This window comes from Ornithorhynchus anatinus, chromosome 3, assembly GCF_004115215.2.
Source record: "Ornithorhynchus anatinus isolate Pmale09 chromosome 3, mOrnAna1.pri.v4, whole genome shotgun sequence".
Taxonomy (NCBI): Eukaryota; Metazoa; Chordata; class Mammalia; order Monotremata; family Ornithorhynchidae; genus Ornithorhynchus; species Ornithorhynchus anatinus.
The window spans coordinates 69,832,408-69,858,894 of record NC_041730.1 but is presented as its reverse complement, the minus strand read 5'-3'; the positions used below and the strand labels follow the sequence as shown (position 1 = coordinate 69,858,894).

Below are 26,487 nucleotides of genomic sequence, written 5' to 3'. Positions count from 1 at the left end.
AAGAAAGCATAAATAAGAACACTCCCTAGCCTTCAAGGGGCTCATAAAGTAATGGGAGTAGATGCAGAGCTGGGATGTTTTTTCTTTTTTGTTTGTTTTGGGGATTTGTTAAGCACTTATGTGCCAGGCATGTACTAAGTACTGGGGTAGATTGAAGCTAATCAGGTTGGACACAGTCCATGTCCATGACCCACATGGAGCTCATAGTTTTAATATCCTCATCATTACTTTAAATGAGGTAACTGAGGCACAGGGAATCAAGAGACCAAGCAGACATGTGGTGGAGTCAGGATTGGAACCCAGGTCTTTCTGCGACCGAGGCCCATTGGTGACAGAATGATGTCAGGTACATGATGAAAGATTGAATGAATAGAAACAATAACAGAAGCAACATGGCCCAGTAAAGGAAACATGAGTCTGGAGGTCAGATGACCTGAGTTTTTATGCCAGCTAAGCCAATTGCCTCTTGTGTACTTTAACTTTTTTTTACCTAAATTTCCTGATCTGTAAAATGGAAATTAAATACCTGTTCTTCCCCCCATTTAGTTTGGGAGCCCTTTGTGAGACGGGGACTGTGTCCAGCCTCATTACCTTGAACTGACCCTAACATTTAGTACAGGTATGGTGCTGGGCACATAGGAAGCGCTTAACAAATATCACAATTATCATTTATTACACAGATAAAACCATATTACAGTCTTTTAGACTATGAGCCCAGTTTGGGCAGGGATTGCCTCAGTTGCTGAATTGTACTTTCCAAGTGCTTAGTCCAGTGGTCTGCACACGGTCAGCGCTCAATAAGTACGGTTGAATGAATGGAATACAATCATAAGCACAATAAAGTCACCAGAACATTCCTGTTGAAGGAGCGGTTTATAGGCTTCTTTCCATCTAGTCAGGGCAACGTTCCAAAATATATGTAGGCTTACTGCCACAGCTTGAGTACTACCCACTCTGTTCGGGCAAGGTATTTTTGGAGCGGAGCCACAGCATGACATGGAGGGAGCACAGAATGGCCCCGGGCAGTGTGGCATAGTTATTCATTCGTCCAGTATTGCCATGATCGTTCCCTGGGGTTGCTTGGGGAAAGGAACTTTTTTTTTTTTTGAGTTCAAGAGCGTTTTATAAATAGACCCTAACTAATCACCTAAAAAATAAGGTGTTCAGAATGTAAAAAATTCATATTTGGGAGCAAGGGGGCGGTTAAGGGACGTTGTTATGAGTCAAGTAGAGTAGCAGTCCCAAAGAGACTTTATTGAAGTTGCTGCTTTGAAGGTAACACTGTGTCCTGGCTACAAGACTGAGCAGAATTAGGATTGGAAATTAGTCGAGACTATAAATAGGATTGGAAATTAGTCGAGACTATAAATATTCAGTCCTAAGCACTTAGTGCTGTGCTCTGCACACAGTAAGTGCTCAATAAATAATAATAATAATAATATTGGTATCTGTTAGGCGCTTACTATGTGCCAAGCACTGTTCTAAGCACTGGGGGAGATACAAGGTCATCAGGTTGTCCCACATGGGGCTCACAGTCTTCATTCCCTTTTTCCAGATGAGGGAACTGAGACACAGAGAAGTTAAGTGACTTGCCGAAAATCACACAGCTGACAGGTGGAGGAGCTGGGATTAGAACCAATGACCTCTGACTCCCAAGCCTGGGCTCTTTCCACTGAGCGACACTGCTTCTGAGACGGTCTTATAGGTTTCGATCCTACGACCTCTGGGTTATGGGCCAGCATGCTCCTCCTGCGCCTCTCTGTTCTTGTATAAATATGATTGATTGAATGGTTAATGATACAGATTAAGCTTTTGCTATGTGCCAAGCACTGGGATTTAGAGAATTATAAGGTTTTTGAGAGCAGGGATGATGTCTACCGACTTCTTTATATTATACATTACCAAATGCTTATTACAGTGCTCTTAATGGAGTCAGCACTCAGTAAATAATTGCTGGAAAGTAGTCAGATAAGACATAGTACCTGTCCAAAAGCAAGTAGGGGAAATGATGAATTAGTTGGGAAAGGCCTCCTAGAGGAGATGTGATCTTAGGAGAGTTTTGTAGTAGCCATTTTTTCCCAACACTGTTTCTTGCTGTATTCTGGCAGATCCATGGTCAGAATCACATTCTTTAATTGTGCTACTGAATTCTAACCCACATATTTTGGAAAAAAAAAACCCAAAAACTGATTCCGAGGTCAGTAAAAGCTCTGTTTGGCAGGGGCCACATCATTTCTTTGTATTGTACTCTCCAAAGCACTTAATACCACACATTTAACCCAGTGGGTGCTCAGTTAATATTACTACTCTACCTGTGTTTTCAACGAGTTGCCGTCAAAAAAATAGATTCCGTATAATTTACTGGCAAGTGGTAGACTGAGCTCGTTGTGGTTAGGGAATGTGTCCGCTAGACTGTTGCTTGTACTCTCCAAAGTACTTAGTACAGTGCTTTGCACACAGTAAGCATTCAGTAAGAGTCTGAGAGTCTGAAGGAGATTGGCCCTGTTTCATGCTGGCAAGCATATGTAAAGCAAAACCAGGTTGTCAATGTGGTTCTTTCAAAGTAATACCTCCTTAAATTGGCTGGTATTCTGCAGTTTACTTAGTGACCTTCTATCCTTTAATGAAAACTGAAGAGTAACTGGAATCTGTTAATTCAAATGTATTTTTCCATCCTTTGTATTCTGAATGAAACTTTAGTGCATCGATAATACTGTGTTATGGACTTCAACTTGTTATAAATCCTTAAATATTAGCATAGACCTTTTTGTTTTTTCTTAAGAGAGCTTTTCTCTAAGAATATATGGCGTAGACTTTTATTCCTTAAAGTAAGGTTTCTGTATATTTATGTAGATTTTCATCCTACGTGGTTTATACTGATTTACTTCATTTCAGTTTTATCAGAGAGGAAAAAAAAGTTGTACTGTAAAACAGTGGGAGTAGATGTTCTGCTGTGATAAGGAATTAGATAATCTGGCATGTTTGCTTTAGGGCCCTGTATCTTGAGACTTTTATAGGGGAGTATTAAAGCCCTGAGCCTTCTTATTATGCCAATACCCAGAAGATTGCTTTAATGAGAAGTAAAGGGCCTTTTTTCCAATTACAAGGGAATAACTGTATTAAGTTCCTGTGTTATGTCAACCTGCTTTGATTTGATTACTGAGAAAGAAATGGATTTATCTGTCAATGTTACTTAATTAAGGTTTCTCATTGATGTTTTGCAGAGTAATATAGTATGTTTGCACATTTAAGCCTAAATAAGAAGAAAATTGGTTCAAAACTAAGATGTGACTCCTAAAGATAACATGCAAGATTGATCTCTTGTCATTTGCAGGTCGCAGGCCAAAATGTTATACATAGGTGAAAGAACTTGAATAAGAAACGGATATCATTAAAGGAAGCTTTATAGAGTTATGCTTTTAGTAAAAAAAATAATACTCTTAAAATGGCATTTTGGAAAGATTTTTCTGCCTTTGAAGACCAGCATTTAAAAGTGGCATTTGTGTCAGTCCTAGTCAAGTATTAGCAAAGCCGGGAAATTAGGAATGAGAGTCGAGCAGATAAGAAGGGCACATTCAAAAAGCTGCCGGGGAGGGAAAATAGGAGTGGACTTTTACAAGTACAAAAGGAACTGGAAGAAAATGAGGAAGGAAAGGATGTCGATTGGGAGAAGTGGACCATTGTTGTAAATTCAGAGCAATTACAAAACACAAACATTTCAATTAAGCTCGCATGCCCCTTCTCAGAGTTCCACAAATGGCACCCCAGGGAAATGAGGGATTGGGAAAAAGAGAAGATAAAACTGTTGTGTGATTTATCCTAACTTTATTTTAAAGGGTGTTTAATAAATGATTTATCTGCCAGGCATTTCTAGACCAATTTGTATTTCTTAATTCAAAATTATGGAATTTTTAAATCGAAGATAAATCATCTGCATAAAATGAGGATTCCCCGGCATCAACATAGAATTTCTTGGTCTACTAGGAATTAAAGAACATTCCTAAATGTATTCCCCTACTGAGCCAAAATCCATATTTATACATTTCAATTTTTTCCCAATTATTCATTCATTCAATAGCATTTATTGAGCACTTACTATGTGCAGAGCACTGTAGTAAGCACTTGAGCACTGTACTAAGCACTTGTTTCACTCAGTAAGGGTGACTTTTAAGATTCTGTAAGCCCGTCAATGGGCAGGGATTGTCTCTATCAGTTGCCAAATTGTACATTCCAAGCGCTTAGTACAGTGCTCTGCACATATTAAGCGCTCAGTAAATACTATTGAATGAATGATTCTAGGTATGCAAAATTTTCAATAGATTCATAGTAATTTGTTGTGTGGTATTTGTTAAGCACTTACTATGTACCAAACACTGTATTAAGTGCTGGGGTAAATGCAGGCTAATCAGGTTGGACCCAGTCCCTGTCCTACATAGGGCTCGTAGTCACAATTCCCATTTTACAGGAGGTAACTGAGGCCTAGAGAAGTTAAGTGACTTTCTCAAGGTCACCCAGCAAGTAAGTGGGAAAGCCGGGATTAGAATCCAGGTCCTTCTGCTCCCAGGACCACGCTCTAGCCACTAGGTCACGTTTCTTCCCATAATAATTGTTTCCCTTGAATAATTTCAACTCTGTATAGATCTCAAATTAAATATACGCTCATTTACCTATCTGGTCCATTGACTGGTAATTTGGTTTCGTGTAAATATTCTGCATATATACTGCCCTACTTGAGAGCTCACCTCCTCCAAGAGGCCTTCCCAGACTGAGCTTCCCCTTTTCCCTTTACTCCCTCTGCTGCCTCTCTGCCCCCCCTTCATCTCCCCTCAACTAAACCCCCTATCCCCCCCTTTCCCTCTGCTCCTCCCCTTCTTCCTTCCCCTCCCCTCAGCACTGTGCTCATCTGCTCATTTGTATATATTTTTATTACCCTATTTATTTTGTTAATGAGATGTACATCCCCTTGATTCTATTAATTGCTATTGTTTTTGTCTGTCTCCCCCGATTAGACTGTAAGCCTGTCAATGGGCAGGGATTGTCTCTATCTTTTGCCAAATTGTACATTCCAAGTGCTTAGTTCAGTGCTCTGCACATAGTAAGCGCTGGGGCAGCGTGGCTCAGTGGAAAAGAGCACGGGCTTTGGAGTCAGAGGTCATGAGTTCGAACCCCGGCTCTGCCACTTGTCAGCTGTGCGACTTTGGGCAAGTCACTTCACTTCTCGGTGCCTCAGTTACCTCATCTGTAAAATGGGGATTAAGACTGTGAGCCCCACGTGGGACAACCTGATTCCCCTGTGTCTACCCCAGCGCTTAGAACAGTGCTCGGCACATAGTAAGCGCTTGACAAATACCAATATCATCATCAATAAATACTACTGAATGAATGAATGAATATATATATTGTGGCCTTAATTTTAATCAGCATTGAGAGAAAGTTGTGTGTATAATCAATCATATTTATTGAGCACTTATTTTGTGTAGGGCATTGATCTAAGTGCTTGGGAGAGTTCAATACAGAAATATAACATACATATTGTCTGTCCACAATGAGCATGCAGTCTAGAGGGGGAGACAGACATTAATATAAATAAATTATGGATATGTAATAATGTTGGTACAAAAGCACTGTGGAACTGACCCCGGCTGATGAATAAAAGGAGCAAGTCCGGGGCAGCAGATGGAAGTGCGAAAAGAGGAAATGAGAACTTAGGGACTCCTTGGAGTAGCTGTGCCTTCAATAAGGCTTTGAAGGTGTGGAAAGTAATTGTCTGTCGAATATGAAAAGGGAGGGCGTTCCAGGCCAGAGGCAGGAGGTGGCCAAGAGGTCTCAGGTGGGAGAGAAGTGAGAGTGAAGCAGCATGGCTTAGTGATACAGCACAGGTCTGGAGTCAGAAGGAACTGGGTTCTAATCCTGGCTCTGCCACTATGTCTGCTGTGTGACCTTAGGCAAGTCACTTCATTTCTCTAGGCCTCAATTCCCTCATTTGTAAAATGGAGATTAAAAGTGTGAGCCCCATGTGGGACAGGGCCTGTATCCAGCCTGATGAACTTGTATCTATCCTAGTGCTTAGAATAGTGCCTGGCATATATTAAGTGTTTAACAAGAACCATAATAATTATTATTGACAAGATCAAGGTAAGTTATGTCTCAATTGCCATTTTTACAGATCAGGCACCTGAGGTTCAGAGAAATTAAGTGACTTGGCCAAGGTCACACAGCAAGTAAGCGGGAAATCTGAGATTAGAACCCAGGTCCTTCTGACTCCCGGGCCGATCCTCTGTCCACTAGGCCACGCTGCTTAGAGGGAAGAAGTGTGTGGGCTGGGTTTTAGTAGGAGAGTATTGAGGTGAGTTGAAGGGGGCAAGGTGATTGCATGCTTTAAAGCCAGTAGTAAGGCATTTCTGTTTGATGTGGAGGTGTTTAGGCAACCACTAGAGGTTTCTGAGTAGGGAAACATGGACTGAACATTTTTATAGAAAAATGATCCGGGTAGAAGAGTGAAGTTTGGACTGGAATTGGGAGAGAAGTAGGCAGGGTGGTCTGCCAGGAGGCTGATGCAGTAATCAAGGTGAGATAGGATAAATACTTGGATTATTGTAGCAGCAGTTTAGATGGAGAGGAAAGGGCAGATTTTAGGCATGTTGGGAGGTGGAACCAACAGGAATCAGTGATGGATTGAATATGAGGGTTGATTGAGAGAGAGGAGTCAAGGATAATGCCAAGGTTATGGGCTTGTGAGACGTGAAGATTGGTGGTGCTGTCTACGGTGATGGGAAAGTCAGGGGGAGGACAGGCTTTGGGCGGAAAGATAAGGAGTTCTGTTTTGGACATGTTAGGTTTGAAGAGGCAGCAGAATATCCAAGTAGAGATGTCATGAAAGAGGCAGCAGAATATCCAAGTAGAGATGTCATGAAGGCAGGAGGAAATGCAAGAAGAGAGAGCGAGAGAGAGTGAGATATCAGGGCTGGAGATGTAGATTTGGGAATCATTCCCATAGAGGTGGTATTAGAAGCCATGTAAGTGAATGAGTTCTCTAAGAGAGTGGGCGTAGATGGAGAATAGAAGGGGACCCGTAACTGAAAAATAAGAGACAGCCGCAGTTAGGAGGTGGAAGGCAGAAGAGGAGCCCACGGAAGAGAATGGGAATGAGCAGCCAGAGAGAAATGAGGAGAACCAGGAGAGGACAGCCCCACCCCATTGTATTGATGTACTATTGTTTAGTTCAGTATCTGTCTCTCTTATTAGACTATAAGCTCCTTGAGAGCAGGAATAGTGTCTGTCAACTGTACTGTAATCTTCCAAGTGCTCAGTACAGTGCTCTGCACATTGTAAGTGCTCAATAAGATGTTGTAATTCGGGCAAGCATTCACAAACATTTCCCTTTGTTTCAGCAGAATTCTAGTTTTTTTTTGCTTTTCCGCATAGATCTTAACTTTTACAATGAGATGAGAAATTGCGTGAAAATTGTATTTATTTTGATGTGTAGATGGAATTAACTCTATGCACTTCTGGATCCAGTTTTCTCTTTTTCTGAAGGGAAATGAGTTCATTTTGGAAATGCTCTGTTTTGGGAAAATTAGAGATAAAATAGTTGATGGGTTCTCCACAGCCAAATGGAGTCAAAAGGGCCCAGGTTCTAATCCTGGCTGTGCCATTTGTATGCTGTGTGAACTTGGGCAAAACACGTGACTTCTCTGTACCATAGCTATCTCATCTGTAAAATCAGGATTAAGACTGAAACCCATGTGGGACATGGGAAGCAGTGTGGGTCAGTGGAAAGAGCACAGACTTGGGAGCCAGAGGTAATGGGTTCGAATCCCGGATCTGCCACTTGTCTATGTGACAGTTGGCACGTCACTTAACTTCTCTGTGCCTCAGTAACCTCATCTGTAAAATGGGGATTAAGACTGTGAGCCTCATGTGGGACAACCTGATTACCCTATATCTCCCCCAGCGCTTAGAAGAGTGCTCTGCACATAGTAAGTGCTTAACAAATACCAATATTATTATTGTGGTTTGGGTCCAACCTGATTAGCTTGTATCTACCCCAGTGCTTTGTACAGGGCCTGGCACTTATACTTAAGAAATACCATAGAAAAATAGAAGTAGATAACTCCTGATGCTACAAGCATTCAACATGACTACACAACCAGGGACAATCCTTTTTGGTATGGCATGGCTGGGACTGTAAGCTCCCTCATTATGGGCTGGGAAAGGGTCTGCTAATTCTGTTGAATTGTACTCTCCCAAGCACGTAGTATAGTGCTCTGCACATAGCATCCAGTAAAAACCATTTATTGATTGATTGTGCTTCCCTCATTGGCTTTTTATGGCATACACATGCACCCCCAGGTGAATTTCACCTTTCATAGTATCTTGTTTTAATATTGTTATTATCAAGTGCCGTCAAGTCGTTTCCGATACATAGTGACTCTGTGGATTTATTTTTCCCAGAATGTATTGTCTTCTGCCATAATCTGTAACTTTTCGAATGGTTCTTCCATTATTGTTATGGTTTCTATCCATCTAATTGCTGGTCTGCCTTTTCCATGTTTTCCCTGGACTTTCTCCAGCATTAGTGTCTTTTCTAGAGAATTAGTCCTCCTGATTATGTGTCCAAAATATGTTAATCTAAGTCAAGTCATTTGGCCTTCCAAAGATCACTTTGGCTTAATTTGCTCCAAAATCCATTTGTTTGTTTTTCGGGCAGTCCGTGGTATTCCCAAAAGCCTTCTCCAACACATTTCAAAAAAATCGATGCTCTTTCTATCCTGTTTTTTCACTGACCAGCTTTCAGATCCATACATTGTCACTGGAAACACCATAGAATTGATAATTTGTAGTTTTGTGGTAATTTTTACATCAGCTAACATTAATCTTTGGCATATTTCTTGACTACTTTGTTCCTTTATATTGATTATTGATCCCAGGAGAGAAAAATTGTCTACTATTTTAATCTTCTCTCCATCTACTACAAATGTTTTAAAACTTCCAGTTGTCATGATCTTTGTTTTCTTGACATTCAATTGTAGGCCTATCTTTTTGCTCTGTTCCTTAACTTTTAATAAATAAATGCTTCAAATCTTTCTTCACTTTCTGTTAGTAAGCTTGCTTAACGTAGTTTGTTTATATTCCTTCCTCCAATCCTTACTCATTTGTCTTCATCCAATCTGGCTTCTCTCATTATGCATTCGGTATAAAGGATGAACAAATAAGGTGATAAGATACATCCTTGTCTTACACCTTTACTAATGGGAAACCAATCCACTTCTCATATTCTTCTTTGAATACCTTTCTCTAAATATCCTGTTGCCATTGTCAGTGTTAGGATAATGGGAAAGAGACATCCCAGGGTGGTTTCATTTGAATTTCAGAGATGTGAATAAAATTGGATTTTCCTTTATGGAACTATCCTCCCTTACTTATATACCCCACATGTTATTATATATTCTCTTTATACTGGAATGAACATAGGTACAAAGCCTGAGACTTCCATTATCATTATTACTTGTGTTATTTTTCTCATCCTCATTCAGCGATATTTACTGAGTGCTTCCCATGTGCAGAACACTGTGCTAAGTACTTGGAGAAGTATGGTAGACTAAGTGGACATATTGTTGCTCTCAAAGGCCTAACTAAGGGAAATTATTATTCAGAGTTTAACATGAAAATACTGTACCCTAAGAGCTTTTATTATAGTCGATGCTAATAACACTGTGCACATCCTTAGCACTCTCTTTGCTGATGAAGTATTTTGAACTCTAGATTCATCTGGCAATGATGGACAGCATATGCCATCTCAGTTTGTGTTGAAGGTCCAGACAACGATTCTTCCTGGACTAGGAATTATTTGGAGACACAGATGCACACAGTCTGTGAGTTTCCTGTAATGGGGTGAAGGATATTTAGTAGTGTCTGTTAGGGAGAGTAAAGGATTTGAGAGAGGAACTCTCCTCCCCAGAATATTATATCATTGCCTTCCAGGAAGGAACAACTACTTCATTCTCAAAGCTCAGTCTGTGAATATAGAAGGCTTTTCAAGCAAAAACAGTATTCTTTCTCAAGAAGGGAAAGTCACTAATATACCCAGATCTCCTACACTGAGGGGGTTGCATTCTTACAGCAGGGCACGTTAGCCCATTCTTGTGAAGTAACCCTTTGCCGGTCCACCATCAGACACATGAACCCAAACCACTTCTTCTGACACTGCAGAGTGCTGTGTTCAGATAGGCTCATACTGATGAGCAAACATTCCCTAATCAGGGAAGCAGTGTGGCTCAGTGGAAAAGAGCCAGGGCTTGGGAGTCAGAGGTCATGAGTTCGAATCCCAGCTCTGCCACTTGTCAGCTTTGTGACTGTGGGCAAGTCACTTAGCTTCTCTGTGCCTCAGTTCCCTCATCTGTAAAATGGGGATGAAGACTGTGAGCCCTACATGGGAGAACCTGATTACCTTGTATCTACCCCAGTGCTTAGAACAGTGCTCTGCACATAGTAAGCGCTTAACGAATACCAACATTAATCTATAATCGCACTGTAGCCAAAATGTATAGTGAAAACATATATCATGTCAGAATTGAATATACATTGCAGTGTCATGAATTGCATCTTCAGTGTTTGTACTTATGTTTCATGTAACATGAGTACTTGGGAAGTAGGGCAGATTGCTCTGCTTGGAAAAAAAAATGGTTCTTCTCTACTCCAAAACCAACACTGTAATACTCATTGGTAGAAAGTGAATACACATTTTTTAACTTGAAAATTTATGAAGGATCAGCTGAGTGGTAGACCTGTTGAGTCTAAAGACAGTTTTTTTAACCACTATTCTTTGAAATTAGGATTTACAACTAGCATAAAATCTCAGAGAATAACACATTCTATACTAAAAGCAGAAGTGGAAAGGCGAAGATACAATTCAATCCTTCATTTTATCATATTTATTAAGTGCTTATTCTGTGCAGGCACTATACTAAATGCTTGGGAAAGTACAATGCAACAATAAACAGTGAGATTCCCTGCCCACAATGAGCTCACAGGCTGGGGCCCGTGACATCAATACATATAAATAAAATTATGCAAATATAAGTGTTGTGCGGCTGGGGGGGGGGATGTGAAAGGTAAAAAGAGAGGCACTTAATATAAAGAGTGGCACTTGATCAGCAAACATTTGTATAACTATTGTATGCTTACGGATGGATTTATGGAGCATATAATCTATATCCCTTGCTATTGGTAAAAAGGAGTGCTTTATGGAATCTAAGTAGGCATTATACTAATTCAAAACCCCTGAAGTCAAACTAAAACCAAGTAACTCTTCTAAAGTCAAGGCTACTGATCATTATGAACAAATTGAGGGATGGAGAAAGGAAAGAGCAGATTTAAATGAAGCCTGGATTAATAGTAGGTGGGAAGAACAAGAAGCTGTGTAGCTTAGTGGAAAGAGCATGGGCTTGGGCGTCAGAGGTCATGGGTTCGAATCCTGGCTCCACTTGTCAGCTGCGTGACTCTGGACAAGTCACTTCGTTTCCCTAGGCCTCAGTTACCTCATATGTAAAATGGGGATTAAGACTGCGAGCCACATGTAGAAAAACCTGATTACTTTGCATCTATCCCAGCACTTAGAACAGTGCTTGGCACATAGTAAGTGTTTAATAAATACTGTCATTATTATTATTACTATTGAAAGGATGAAAGAGGAGAAGGGCTCACACTTCCAGCTATGTAGGCCAGATGGCTGATAAGAACTCCACAGTCTCAGTTCCCTCCCACCATTTTGCCCCTTTTCTCTCTATCTCCAAGATCCACCTCCTGCAGGAAAATAAAATGAACAAAAATCAATTTCCTGGGAGTCTGCTGTCTTGATGGGTGTCAAATATTGTTCAGTCAGATTCTATGCTGCCGTGCTTGTGGATGTGGTTAGGACCCTAATAGCTGGTATCAGAATATGATACTCATTGACTACTTTTTCAACCTAACAGACTGTTATGACATTATCACAAGTCTTTGAGACCATAATCCAGGAATTCCTCTCTTCTGCCCATGACTCCTGCAGTTCATAATTTGTCCCAGAATTCTGAAAGTAGGCTCTTGTTCTGAAGCCTGCCAGTTCGATGTGGTCCTTAGATTTCTTCTAAATTAGGGCAAAACTTCAAACTCTCACATGAAAATCACCCATGATAATTAGCTCATTCAAAGTTGATATTCCTGGGATGAATTTATCTAAATCTTTACTAGATTGTGAATTATTTTAGGTCACAGAGGATACCTACCAATTATGTTGTACTCTCCCAAATGTTTAGTACAGTGTTGTGCACCCAGAAGTGTACAATAAACACCATTAATTGACTGATTTGTAGGAATGTTCTTTTTCTCAATCGTAGTTTTTCATTGGTGGGTATATGTGCTTAGTGAGTTTGCAAATATTTTGGTTTCAGAGCTAGATATCACAGGAAGCAGCATGGCATAGTGGATAGAGCACAGGCCTGGGAGTCAAAAGGAGCTGAGTTCTAATCCCAGCTCTACCACTTGTCTGGTATGTGGCCTTGGGCAAGTCACTTCACTTTTCTAGGCCTCCGGTCCCTCATCTGTGAAACGGGGATTAAGACTGTGAGCCCTCAGCAGGGCTCATTTGTTGCCAAATTATACTTTCCAAGCTCTTAGTGAAGTGCTCTGCACACAGTACATGCTCAATAAATACGAATGAATGAATGAATGCAGTGTGGCTCAGTGGAAAGAGCCCGGGATTGGGAGTCAGAGGTCATGGGTTCGAATCCCAGCTCTACCACTAGTCAGCTGTGTGACTGTGGGCAAGTCACTTAACTTCTCTGGGCCTCAGTTACCTCATCTGTAAAATGGGGATTAACTGTGAGCCTCACATGGGACAACCTGATTATCCTGTATCTACCGAGGGCTTAGAACAGTGCTCTGCACATAGTAAACACTTAACAAATACCAACATTACTATTATGAATGAAGGTCAGGGGCCGTTTCCAACCTGATTTACTTGTATCCAACCCAGTGATTAGTAAAGTACCTGGTACATAGTTAGCGCTTAGCAATATCTTAAGGATATTTTGGGCAGATTTCAAAGGCTGGGTAAATGACTGTCCACTTGCAAATTCAAGTACTGGTGGCAGTTGTTCTAAGAGGGAAGGCCTCTCCAGACGGAATTGTACCCAGAACCTATATCTCTGAGCTATCTTTCATATGGGTGAGAATCAAGACTCATGTAATGTTGTGAATTGGCTCCACATGTGTTTCAGCACTGGAAATGAAGTTCTCTCTGCATCTTTCTGTCTTTCAATCGGTCAATCCATGGCACTTATCGATTAATTACTGTGTGCCAAGCACTGTACTAAGAGTGAAAAATATGGTAAAGTCAGTAGATACATTTCTTGCCCACAAAGAGCTCATAATCTAGTGGGAGAGACAGACATTAAATTAAATTACTGATGGGGGAATGTGAAAGTAGAGTCATATGTATTTAGGTGTTGTGAATATCAAGATCAAGTCTTTCTCTTTTTCCTCTCTCTTTTTCTATCCCTCTCTCTGTTCCGACAATCGGATGCTTCACGTTCCAAAACATTCCCTGTGCATTTTCACACACCTGCACATATCACTTGGGCTCCACATTGAAAAGCAATCCCTGTGCATTTTCACACACCTGCACTTATCGCTTGGGCTTTTTTTTTTAGTTAATTATTCATATAATTCTCTCAGACTGATTATCTTTTATCTACCCCAGCACTTGGAAAAGAGCAGGCGATTAACAATTGACATGAAAAAACAAAATCTCCACTTTGCTTTGCCTCTGTAGATATGGGCCAATTTGAGAAATGTATGCTCAGGCTCCATCATCAACATCAGTGGTATTTTTGGAGTGATTACTGTGAGCAGAGCACTGTACTAAGTGATTGGACGAGTGCAGTACAACAGATTTGGTAAGCACATTCCCTACCACTGTGAGTTTACAGTCTAGAGTGGGAGACCGAAATCTCCCCCGCTAGACTGTAGGCTTGTTATGGGCAGGGAAAATGTCTGCCAATTCTGTTGTATTGTACTCTTCCGAGCACTTAGTGCTCTGCACATAGTAAGTTTTCAATAAATATGATAGATTGGGTGAAAGCATGTATTATTTTCCAGTGTCACTGTGACTGCTCATACCCTTATCCAAGTTTGATTCTTCCCTGAAAGATGGATGAAGTTTCTGTTTACCCATCTTTCTTTTGTCCGTTATATTCTAGGGACAGCTCATCTTCACAACTTTATCTTTTTATCAGTTTATGTTTAGTTTTATCTTTTATCCTATAATTGAGGTTCTTGAGTTTAGTTGTTGGCTATTTTACCTCTTCGCTATCATTATATTTTACCTGTGTTTTGGGAACAGATTGTTGCTCAAAGCAAGCAAGTTTGCTGGTTGTTAGCACCACCATTAAGCGGGAAGTGAAACAAATTGTTGAAATGCGATTGATGCATCCTTTGAATTTCAGTAATGATACGTCTCCATTTCTATGGATGATTAAGGACTGACTGTATTTTTTCCAAGTGTGAAATGTTGTGCTTTCATGAATGAACAATCTTTATTTTTTTTGTCAAGGAAAAGGGTTTTTCCCTAATATAAACAGTTAACTGGGAAGAGTCCTTCTCTTTAATCAAGTCTGTACCTGTGATTAGAAATGTTGTGTAAATTGAGAGAATGGCAGAAAAAAGAGGTGCTGAATTGTTGAGAAGTTACAGAAAGAACAGAGATGGAAGAGGAAATTGAACGAGAAGGCTAAAATGCATTCAATAAGGAAAGAGCAACACACTGTGATTAGCTGGATGTCCGTATGAGGAAGAATCCAGCCAGTATTTAACCTGTCTTGAGAAGTTCAATTTCCAGCATTTTTATTTAGTTAATTTTTCACTTTTGAAAATACCCAATTGGGGAATTCTCAGGTTTTGATGCATTTTAGCTTACTGTCCGTTGACCACTGTCTTTTCTGTTTCACGTGGACAGGAGGAGCTTGTGAGGAACCCTTGCATAACTGTAACATAGATCCTTGCTATAAATTGGAACACAGTGGGTGTAACTAAGAACCAGAACTAGAAACCATATTGTTCTTCCAGAGTCTTTCTTTCCTTCTGGCATTATTTTATTTGGATTTTTCATTCTCTTCTTTTATGGCTTAAAAACAATTAACAACTTGAGATAATATTTGTTAATATAGCTAATGCATTACTTTCATAACCCAGATAATTAAAATTTCTACTTTTTTTTTTCTTTTTACTTTGGGCTCTGAGTTTAAACATAGAATAAACATAGAACATATTGAATACAAGACTCTCAGATGACCCAGACTGACTGTTTTAAGCTGAAATCAGAATACCAATAGTAGAAGAATGGTTCTGTTATTTATACATATTTTCTTTTTATGAGTGATTTAGAATGGTTCATAATGTGCACATCTATTAGTATGAGATTCCTGGAAGGTTTCCCCATATAAGCCCTCTTTTCCCTGATTTTTTCTCCTTTCTTTGGCCTCTGTGCACTTGGATCCACAAACTTTGGGCATTTGTTCCCCCCTTCCAGCCCTCCAGCCCCCCAGCACTTCTGCACTTATCCATAAATTATTTATATATTTATATATGTAATGTCTGTCTCCCTCTTTAGACTGTAAGTTCATTGTGGGCAGGAAAGAGTTCTACTAACACTTGTTTAATTGTATCTCCCATGCTCTTAGTACAGTGCTCAATAAATACCAGTGACTGGTAAATTGATTCCCGGGGAGGTGGAAATTACTTTCCAGTTGGTTTGGTGAAATGAAGAAATTCACGCCTGGCCACTTGATTTAAATGAAGAAGCTCTTTCTCTATGGTTACAGAACCTTTCTTAATTTGTCATTTTTTACTCTCCATGGGGGATATTTGCTTGCCACTGGGATACATTTTGAAGCCACGAGGCTGTGTCCGCCAACCCGTATCAAATACAGAAATGTATAACTCAAATTTTTAAAGAGTGGTAATAGAAGTTCTGTAATTCTCTTTAATAAAAGTTTGATCACTTCTTGTGAAATATCAAAGCATCTTGCAGTCTAACCATATTCTAATAATGCATCAATGATATTATTGTGATTTACAGGAGGTTGGTTAGTGGGCTACTTCAGCCCTATTTTCAAAGGTAGCCCTTTGAAAATATGAATTCCTCTGGATGCCTTGGAGGAATGGGAGCAAATAGCTTGAGGCTGCTTGGGAAACACAGTATATGGTATTAGATCCCTTGAACCAAAGTTTCACACCTCCTCCTCGGATTCTGTCAGAGGAAATTTGTGATGGCCGTCTGTTTCCACCATAAATTTATAATGAATAATATAACAGTAAAACATTGCACTTAAAAAGGTCCTTTCATCAAAGATCTCAAGGCTATTTCTAAATATTAATTAACTGAGTCTTTCAACATCCTTATGTGCTGGTTAAATTACTCTGCTAAGCATTTTTGTGTCTCTCAATCGAGCTTCTTAGTTTTTAATGGCTGTGGTCGAGATAGTCCTCTGACATCAGAGTTTAAAACCATCGCAGTGTTTCATCTCTCTCTCTAGTAGTTCATATGTCTTTTTCTTTTCCTTCGATTTACAGAACTATTTCTTTGTAATTTGAGAGTGCCTTTCATTTTTGGATTTCAAAGCACTTTGGGTAGATTAGGGCACTCAGGTTCAGGCATGCTAAATTTCACCCAGAGGTCACTGGCAGAAATAGAATTAGTACCTGGAGTTTTTAAATTCTACTTCTGACCTTAGCTCAGTTTGTTTGCTATTTTGTGATGCATGAGTGTATAGAGAGACTTTTGTGGTGGTAAGTATCAGATGGAGGGCAAGAAATGTGAAAGTGGAACTAGAAAGTGTTGTGGCTTGTGTATATATTTACCTCATGGGTAGCTTACATCCCAAATCGCCTAAACGTATTTACTTCTGCATTTTTTAAAATTATAAGTTTGCTGCAAAGGCATTTTTTATATTTGGACAAAGGATTTTGATAAAACTTTAAGTGTGGTTATATGCTAAAGTATTTTTTGAGTCTTAAAGAATGGAAGGATAGAAGTAATTTTTATGTTCAAACCTCTGATTCCTGAGGGTCCAGTTCATTTATGCTGTGAATTTAAATGAGTTAATTTAAGTGGTTGGGTCAGAAGCCACTCTCATCGTAGTAGCCTTGTGCCGGATTCTTAATTAAAGGCAACAGGAGATTAATTTGAAATATTAATTTAAAAGCACATATACAAAAGGAAAGACTTACTGCAATAAAGCCTAAAGAACTTTCTTCTTGTCCCTAGATGTAGAAGACAGAACTAGCTCAGGGTCCTGGGGAAATGGAGGACACCCCAGTCCATCCAGGGTAAGTTTATCTAATCTCTCTCTCCCACAGCCATACTTCCTGAGAATGAAAATGGACCAGCCCAGCATGTACTGCCCACACCTGATTGCTTAGAATTAGGGACATGCTAAGGTGGTTGTAGATTGGTTCTTTGAAATTGCTTTTTTTCACTCTCTTATCTGATCATGCTGTTGAATTTGACACCTGCTCCATTCTCCCTAACCCATGTCAAGAACTTTCATTCTGTTACTGCCAACTAAGGACCCAGTACAATAGAAGATGATTTTTGAAAGCCAGAGCATTTTTAATAATTTCAGAATAGCAGTGGCATTTTGGGAAGCAGAGAGGAGGCGGCGATAACATAGCTAGTGTAGACACCACCCAGACCGTTATATTTGAGATCACCCAAATATGGAAAGTGTTTTTATCCCAAAATTGCTGTTGCACTGTTTCCCTGTTAAGGTTTTTTTCCTGTTCATTATAGTTGACTGCCTACTGGAGACATTTATGATACAGTTTCAATGGTCTCAGCTTTAGCTTGACTTCTTTTCACTGATTCCTACTGAGTCTCAGTTGGTTCCATAATGTCAAAGCTGTGTTCACAGAAGTCCACCCCTCAACTAAACCATGAAAAAAAAAATCAACCGCACAACTTCCCACGGTAATGAATTTGGAGCTGACTTACAGTCCTTGAAGAAAATAATTGACATACGGTGCTGAGACATTTACTTTTGAGTGAAGGGCCAGAAGCATTGGTTATAGATGCCCTCCTGTAATTGAGTCTCTCTGTTTTGGCATCAAGAAATCATGATATGTCAAAATCCGAAGGTTCAGAAAATCATGGGGGATGTGGCTATACACATTTCTACCGATCTGTTGGGTATGAGATCCCAACTTTAATCTTAAAAGTACAGAAGGGATACTCAAGTAAGTAAGTTTGTCAAGCTTTTACACCAGCTGTCGAGTTTGACATTCTAATGCATTATATGGATGGGTTGAGTAAATTTTTCCTCCTCCTCATTTTACACTTAGCACTTGAAGAAGTTAAATTCTTTCCTCTTTGACAGTAAGAGAAGATTACTGAACTGCTCCCTAACATGGGGATTATTCGTATTTACTAGAGTTCTTGTGGCTTTATACTTTTGTATACTTTGTATACACCAGAACTCTCCATTTTTTACCATCTCACTGAGAAAGAACTATCCTAGTTTGCCATTAGTTTCAGAATTATTTCCTCAAGTAGAGCAAAAAACTGTATTGAAAGAACAATGCAAACTTCTTACGTTGAGAATGATTCTGAATTAATATCACTTGCCATTAGCTTCAGAATTGTTTCCTCAACTAGAGGAAGAAAACATTGTATTTTTATTGAAAGAACAACACAAACTTCTTACGTAGAGAATGATTCTGAGTTAATATCACTTTTCAGATATTTTTAAAGTTTTTAGGTAAACAGAAAGCATAATTTTAAAAATCAGTTTTAAATATAGGGAGTTCAAAGCAGAGTAGAATAAGTTTTTGCTGACTGGGACTTCTCTTGAGTGTGGTGAAATGCTTTTTTATTGTTCTCACATCGTCCATTTTTTTTCCTTGTGGGAAGATTCTGTCCTTTGGCTAACTTGACAACTGACACCTCCAAGTAAATTTAACTTAGACTTTCAGGACAGCAGAACCAGTTGAGCAGAATTATTTTTTGTCACTTTCTACATTATGTAAGGACTGAATTTGAACCATCTTGGTGGAAGGGAAAAAACATTCGGTTGCCTAACTTCATCTAACACACTAGCACTCGCGCATGTTAAGTCTTACTTGATTCAAGACCTTCATTTTTTTTAAATGGAAGTGTTTATATGGTTTCTCAGAAAAATGGTGACAACAAATAACCTCCTCAAATATAGTGTACAATTTTTGACCTCAGAATGCACTCATTCTCCCTACAAGCCTCTTCACAGTTCATGTCAGTGGACACAGGAGGATAGGGTGAGAGAGTGTGGATGGACCAGCACGAAATCATCACCATTAGAGAAACAATAACGTGAGCGTGCCCAGCTAGTGGTAAAAAACAAAACAAAAGAAATCATACTTTCACCTCTTTGTCATCAGTGTCTGAGCAGTGTTTATCTGAGGCACAAGGGGCCAGACAAGATGCATTACTGTATTTTTGAAGAAAAAATGTGCAGTTGTTCAAAAAATGCTCTCTCAAAGATGGTCGTGGGTATGCCATCTCACCTTCAGCAACATTGTCTGCAATCTGAAAGCCAACACTTTTCTACTAATATGTACTGTATAAGTAATTCAATTTCTTTATAATTCTTTATAACTGTAAATGCTAATATAAATACCAGATAATTGAGACATACTCTTTAGTCTTTATCCGGCTTTTTCTGGCTAAAGATATTTTTATGTGAACTAGATGGATAATTCAGACTTAAGTTTTTTTATGCTTCAGTTCTTTGTATAATTTGCATTTGGAAATACAGTGAGTATAAAAACAGAAATGCTTACCTTTTGACTGACATGTCTTGCTGCTTCTAGCATATTCAATGACATGTGCTAATTGCATATGGAACAAATATTTGAGAAGAGCTTCAAGTAAATGTCTACTCACCAAAATCTATAGGAATAAATAGCAGATAGTTTACTGTTATGTGTTCCCTGGAGAAGAGTTAAAGAGGGGGAGGTTGAAAAGAAGATTCATCTGCATTTACATGTTCTTCTTGGAATTTGTCTTCTAATTTTTACTGACATTTTATTCACAGAACTATGGAGATGGGACTCATTATGATCACATGACAAACAGGGACCTGGGGTCACATGACAATCTCTCTCCTCCTTTTGTCAATTCCAGAATACAAAGTAAGAGACTATATTACTTTTTTAACATTAAATATGATGTTCTAAATTCTGGTGGTGTATGATATTTAAAAAAGAAATGCATTTACAAAAGGTATCACTTCTAGGGTCTAGGTCCTGGGTGACAAAATCTCATGAACCGAAGAGCCCCAGACCACAATCACCTTATGACGGAGACCTGCAGATTAAAAAAAAATCCTTTAACCAAAATGGTGAAAATGCTTTTTAGAGGAAGTTGGAGGGAGTGGAGGAGAGCATTGTTGGTTATATGGCTGAGAGATGCAAATCAAAAAAGAAGAATTATTTAACCCAAATGGTGAACCAGCCTTCTAGAGGGAGTTGGGGGGGAGTGAAGGCAGCAGCATTGGCTTTGAATGGTAGGTTGAGTTGGGCACTGGTGATGAGCAAGAAGCTACGGGGTAGGGCTGGTCTTTCCCTTCTTGGGCCCATGTGGTTGGAGGTGCTTCCTCCACCCAGAAGGCCTGGAGCGATAGCACCCTATATCCTGCCTGTACATGAAAGAATAAAGCATATACCTGAAAGCTAGACCCCTCTGCTCTAGGTCATAAGCTAATTCACTGCAATACTTTGAATTGAGTGGTGAAAAATACTTGTTTTTAGCTCCACCTACCCATCTGATTCAGCACCCAGATTTGGCAACAGTAAAGTGTTTTCATTATACTTTGGGGCCAGTAAGGGAGAATAGTTAGATTAAATAAGGTCTACATTGGAAAGGTAATTTTTCTTGTAAGGTTCACATAATGTCAGTCCCCTAAAATTTGACTGAAACTACCATTCGAACAATGAGAAAGATTAAAGTAGTTCAATAATCCAACAAGGCATTTTGAAATGTTAATATAGATGGAGTCAAAGTGATAAATACGCTCATTTATTTTCATGGCAGAAGAAAAAGAAGCAACCCATTTTAGTAGTTCTTTCAAATCATAAAGTCTAATACAAGTGCATTTTCATTAAAGGGGTTAGAAAAATACCTAATAATATGTTTAGCGGGCTTAAAAGGCTGCTGCTTTCCTTCAAGTTTGGACTGGAGTAGGCCATTTTCATTATTGTTTCTTTCCTGTTGATTAGCCATCATCACTGGCAACATTTATTAAGCACCTACTGTATGCAGAACATGGCTCGAGGCTCTTGGGAACATACACTGGAAGTAAATGGCTTAATCCCTGCCCTTGAGGAATTTACAAACCAGTCAAAGAATTTAGACTGCATTCTGTCCCACTGTATTTACCTTTTGCTGCCATTTCCAGCAAAATAGACTGCTGATCCCAGTTTTTACTTCAGAGATCCCTGCACCTTTCATTTCTGTTATCTCTCTCGGGTTGTTTGGATCAGGAGAAAAGGCTCACTGTGATGGGAGGGGTACTGTTATGCAATCATGACGTTTTGCACATATATGATAGTACTAGCACTCGTCAGGGACAGCTGCACATGCACAAAATTACCGCAGAGGTGAAATTGCTCCAGAACCCTTCTGGACCTTGCGGGAACCCACCTCCTCCCCTACAAAGATGTCTGTGGCCCATGGATGCCCTGTGTCTTTGTCACAGCTATATTAGGGCAGACAGGGACTTGATCACATGGGTAGAGGATAAAACTTTAAATTGTGGTCTGTGGTGGGCCATTAGCACTTGTGACATTTAGGACCTGTAAGTTTATTAAAATAATTTTGCCTTCATTCTCATATGGTTTAACAGCATTCCCTTAGCTGAGAAAAGCCATTTATAAGTATTGGAAAGTACCCATAGTTGCCTACCTTAATAATAATAATAATATTGTTGGTATTTGTTAAGCGCTTACTATATACAGAGCACTGTTCTTAGCTCTGGGGTAGATACAGGTAATCAGGAGGCTCATAGTTAATCCCCATTTTACAGATGAGGGAATTGAGGCACAGAGAAGTTAAGTGACTTGCCCACAGTCACACAGCTGACAAGTGGCTTAATTATTACTGGCAAGTGATCCTTGTCAAAATAATTGAGTATTCAAAAATAATAGTTGTAATTTCTCAGCTTTGTTAAATGAAGACCTCTCTACTAGACCTGCCAATCAAACAAAGTTATTGAGTCAGGCTTTTAAGTAAGTGAGTAGCTTTAACTCTGAAGTATCCTTTTTCTGTTAGTGTACGTATACACTAGCCCTCTCCTCAAATCGAACAGACAAATACTCTCCCCCCCCCCCCCCCCCCCCCCCCCCCCCCCCCCCCCCGCCATCTCCTCCAAGAGGCCTGAGGCCTACCCTAAGTCCCCATTAGCTTCCCTTCTTTGTGGTCCTGCCCTGCTGCCTATGTTGTTTCCCCCTCCCTGCCCCCCCAGCACTTATAAACATACCTGTAATTTACTTATGTTATTGTCTGTCTCCCACCCCCTGACTGTAAGCTCTTGTGGGCAGGGGATGTGTCTGTTTGTTGTTGTATTGTAGGAGAAGCAGCATGGCTTAGTGAAAAGAGCCCGGGCTTGGGAGTCAGAGGTGGTGGCTTCGAATCCCGCCTCTGCCACTTAATAATAATAATGTTGGTATTTGTTAAGCGCTTACTATGTGCCGAGCACTGTTCTAAGCGCTGGGGTAGACACAGGGGAATCAGGTTGTCCCACGTAGGGCTCACGGTCTTAATCCCCATTTTCTAGATAAGGTAACTGAGGCACAGAGAAGTTAAGTGACTTGCCCACAGTCACACAGCTGACAGATGGCAGAGTCGGGATTCGAACCCATGACCTCCGACTCCAAAGCCCGGGCTCTTTCCACTGAGCCACGATGACTTGCCCACAGTCACACAGCTGACAAGTGGCAGAGCCGGGATTTGAACTCATGACCTCTGACTCCCAAGCCCGGGCTCTTTCCACTGAGCCACACTTGTCAGCTGTGTGACTTTGGGAAAGTCACTTCACTTCTCTGTGCCTCAGTTACCTCCCCTGTAAAATGGGGATGAAGCTTATGAGTCCCACGTGGACAACCTCAGCTCCTAGAACAGTGCTTGGCACATGGTAAGTGTTTAACAAATACCATTATTATTATTATCATCATTATTACGCTCTCAAGTTCTTAGTACAGGGCTTTGCACACAGTAAGCGCTCAAAAAATGTGAATGAATGAATGAATCAGTGAATGAATTTACTCACCATCGCACTGTAGACCGGTGGCATAACTAAAACTAGAATCCACATATCCTCTTTCATTAAGCTATGCCATTTCCCTCATCATCATTTTCAAGTGATTACAAAATAATAATGTAATTAAAGCATAGAAATTCGGACACCTTCTGTTCATGACACTCAGTTTAGATGTTTAAAATGGATTTTGTTCGACACTGCATCCTATATTTGATCTGTTTGGCTAAAGTTTCAACCTTTGGTGATTAAGATCTCTTCAGTGATAGGATGTATATATGAATGTGTGGTTTTAACTTTATAAAAGAAAAATAATAACCTCTTCAACTTAAATAGTCAGAAAAAAAGTTTATTCTTCTCAAAAGAACTTTTATTTCTAAGAAATAGCTGTGTAATTGGATAAAATCAAGCAATGACTAACACATTTAGGCAGAATTATCAAAAGACAATATATTTGTATATGTATCTCATTTCAAAAATGTTTTCACGTAAAAGCAATAAAGAACATTATTAGAAATAAAAATGAACAAAGAATGAACCATTAAGAAATGTATGCTTTACCAATTTTTGAAAAATTCTCTGTACATACTAAAGGATTAAACCGAACTGTGTTTTTAAAAGTTAAGTTGCCCCACAGCTGACTTCTTTCAGTTTGCAGTTAGTGGTTTAAGCTTGAAAATCAGGCCAGCTAAATTCTCTTCTCATGTCCTCCCTCTTCCCCATTAAATTCTTAAATATGGAGGTCCAGACGTTATACAGCATCGCAATAGGAAGCAGTATTATACCCACAGCTCTCCCACCTACTGTTCTTAATGAAAGACCCTTTCTGTCCATAGGTTGTCTACTCTGAAACATGGCTCATTGTTAACAACCTGCTACATTTTCTACCTCAAGCAGATTTTTGCACAAAAAATGATTATGTTCAGACTTAATGGTTAATTTGATGTTAACAGAGCAGTGTCAGGCTTAGGTCCAAGCAGTAACCCTAAGAAATGGAGACTTACAAGTATTTGGAAAAAAGTACATGTTAGAATCTTTAACATTTAAAATTGATTAAACTCTTATCTGTCAAATTATCCAATATCTCAAACTTCTTCTCAGGTCCAAATGAACTTGTGCACTTAATTAAGGAAAACACTAACTACTAAAATTTGCCAACTGATTTAGAGACACTTGAAACTGAGACATCTTTCAGTAAATCATTAGCATTTTGTTTTATTCTGATTAAAGTTAAATTTTGGAAAAATCAGCAGTGGTTGTGCTGAGATGTTGGACTCGTAGACAGTATGGTACGTATTCTATAGGGCTCTTGCCATATCCCGTATTATGGCTCGTTCAGGAGTTTCCATGCAGAAAGAAAATAGGCCATACTCTAGGCTCTTGACACTGTTCCAACATCTGCTCTCTGATCTGTAGCTGGTTCTTGTTAAAACTAAGTAGGTTTTCTTTACATTTGAAAGGCTGGGTTCTTCCAGTGATGTCACTTTGTGGTAGGAACTCTGTCATCAGAAGTAAATCACTCATTTTATTGGACCGGTCTCTCTTATGTTCATTCAATCAAGGTAGTGACTGAATGAAACATCAATTCCAGAAATGTGACACTAATTTTATGGGACAGAATTATTAACTGTAGCTGACCTGCTTTTTCTTTGAGTAGAGTGTTTTTGCAGTTTACACTTTGGAGGTAAAATATATACTTTCTTAATTTGATTTTTTCATTTGGGAGCGCTTTTTTGTTTATACAAAATATTGTTTAGCATGTATGATACTTAAGGAATTCATTTATGGGCAGAAATATGGGCAGGGGAAGGGTACTTACTCAAGAACTTAGAATTCCCTGATGCCACATTTAGCATCCTTCATAAGCCAGCTCATTTTTTTGTTATTCTGTGTCTGTTAGGGTTCAGTCTGAAAAGAAACACTCATTTATGGTTCCATCCCAAATTTCTAGAAAATGGTAAGGTTAAGAAAATGCCACTCAGTATCATCTTCCTTCTATTAGCGTTAATCTATAATGCTAGCATCTAGTAATATGAGTACTTGGGTGGCTCCATTCACCATACCGTAGTATGTTGAAAGAAGTTATGGTGGAGAAGAAGGGAAGTTGAGAACCAGTATGGCGTCGTGGAAAGAACACAGACCTTAGTATTCAAAGGACCTGAGTTCTAAACTTGTCTCTGCCTGGCAACCTTGGACAATTCACTTAACTTCTCTGTGATTCATTCATCATTCATCTCTAAATATGAGTTTTCCCTCTCCTCTATATTGTGAGTCCCAAATGGAGCAAGGATTGTGATCCATCTGATTAGCCCATATATACCACAGTTTTTATAGTACAGTGCCTGGCACTTAATAAATTCTATAGTAATAGTGTTTGTGTCCTTAATTAAGTCAGTAGTATTTACTGAGCGGCTACTGAGTGCAGATAACTGTACTCGTGCCTGGTGACTGAGCCCACTTTTTATAAAAACACACCTTATAACAGTCATAGGGGCTTGGGGCTTTAAAATCTCATCTGAAAGGAATTTAATTGCCTTTCAGTTTTCTTCAGCAGAGTGTAGGTAGACCTAGTGAAGTAGAAAGCTAAAACAATTGTCTAGGAAATTCACACACAAACAAAAAACCCCAAACCTCTTGTTGAAGAAGTAGCAAATATTTCTAGGGCTTGAATTATCCTTGTTAAATTTATTTTCCAACAGTCATTATGTTTCATTCATCACTTTGTGTAACTATGAGCTACATGCTCGTATTTGAGCTTTAGCATTAAATAATAATAATTTAAACCAGAGACAATAATGAATGGCATGGAGTATGCCTCCTCCATATGAGTAGTATGGATAAAGCATTGCAAAACTCTGAGGCTCACATGATGCAGTTTGAAACAGGTTGGTTAAGGACAATCAGGTGAGCAGAAAGAAAAGTTCTAGCCACAACAATCAAACACTGCGCCTGAGTCCTAAGAAAATTGTTTAAAAAGTCTGCCAGCTGTCTTCTTGTTCTGTAGCAATTCCTGAAGGTTGCATCCTCACTTTAGAGGCTTGAACAACAGGAACAAGTTGAGTGAATCTTCTTTATGCATGTTAACCACATATGTAAAGAACCTGAAACATTTGTATATAGTAAGTTTATCCATTTTAAACTGTTGTTAGTGGGTATTTATCTT

The 26,487-nt window shown here is 39.4% G+C and overlaps 1 protein-coding gene across 6 annotated transcripts in view; it reads left to right on the top strand.

Annotated features, from left to right (window-relative positions):
* TCF4 (transcription factor 4) overlaps positions 1 to 26,487 on the top strand; it is a 413,931-nt gene that overhangs the window by 136,839 nt on the left and 250,605 nt on the right. For all 6 annotated transcript variants that reach the window (XM_029059030.2, XM_016226204.3, XM_029059033.2 and 3 more), the window contains 2 exons: positions 17,306 to 17,367; positions 20,106 to 20,202. In XM_029059030.2, the coding sequence (XP_028914863.1) occupies positions 17,306 to 17,367; positions 20,106 to 20,202 (159 nt within the window). The remainder of the gene's footprint in view (positions 1 to 17,305; positions 17,368 to 20,105; positions 20,203 to 26,487) is intronic.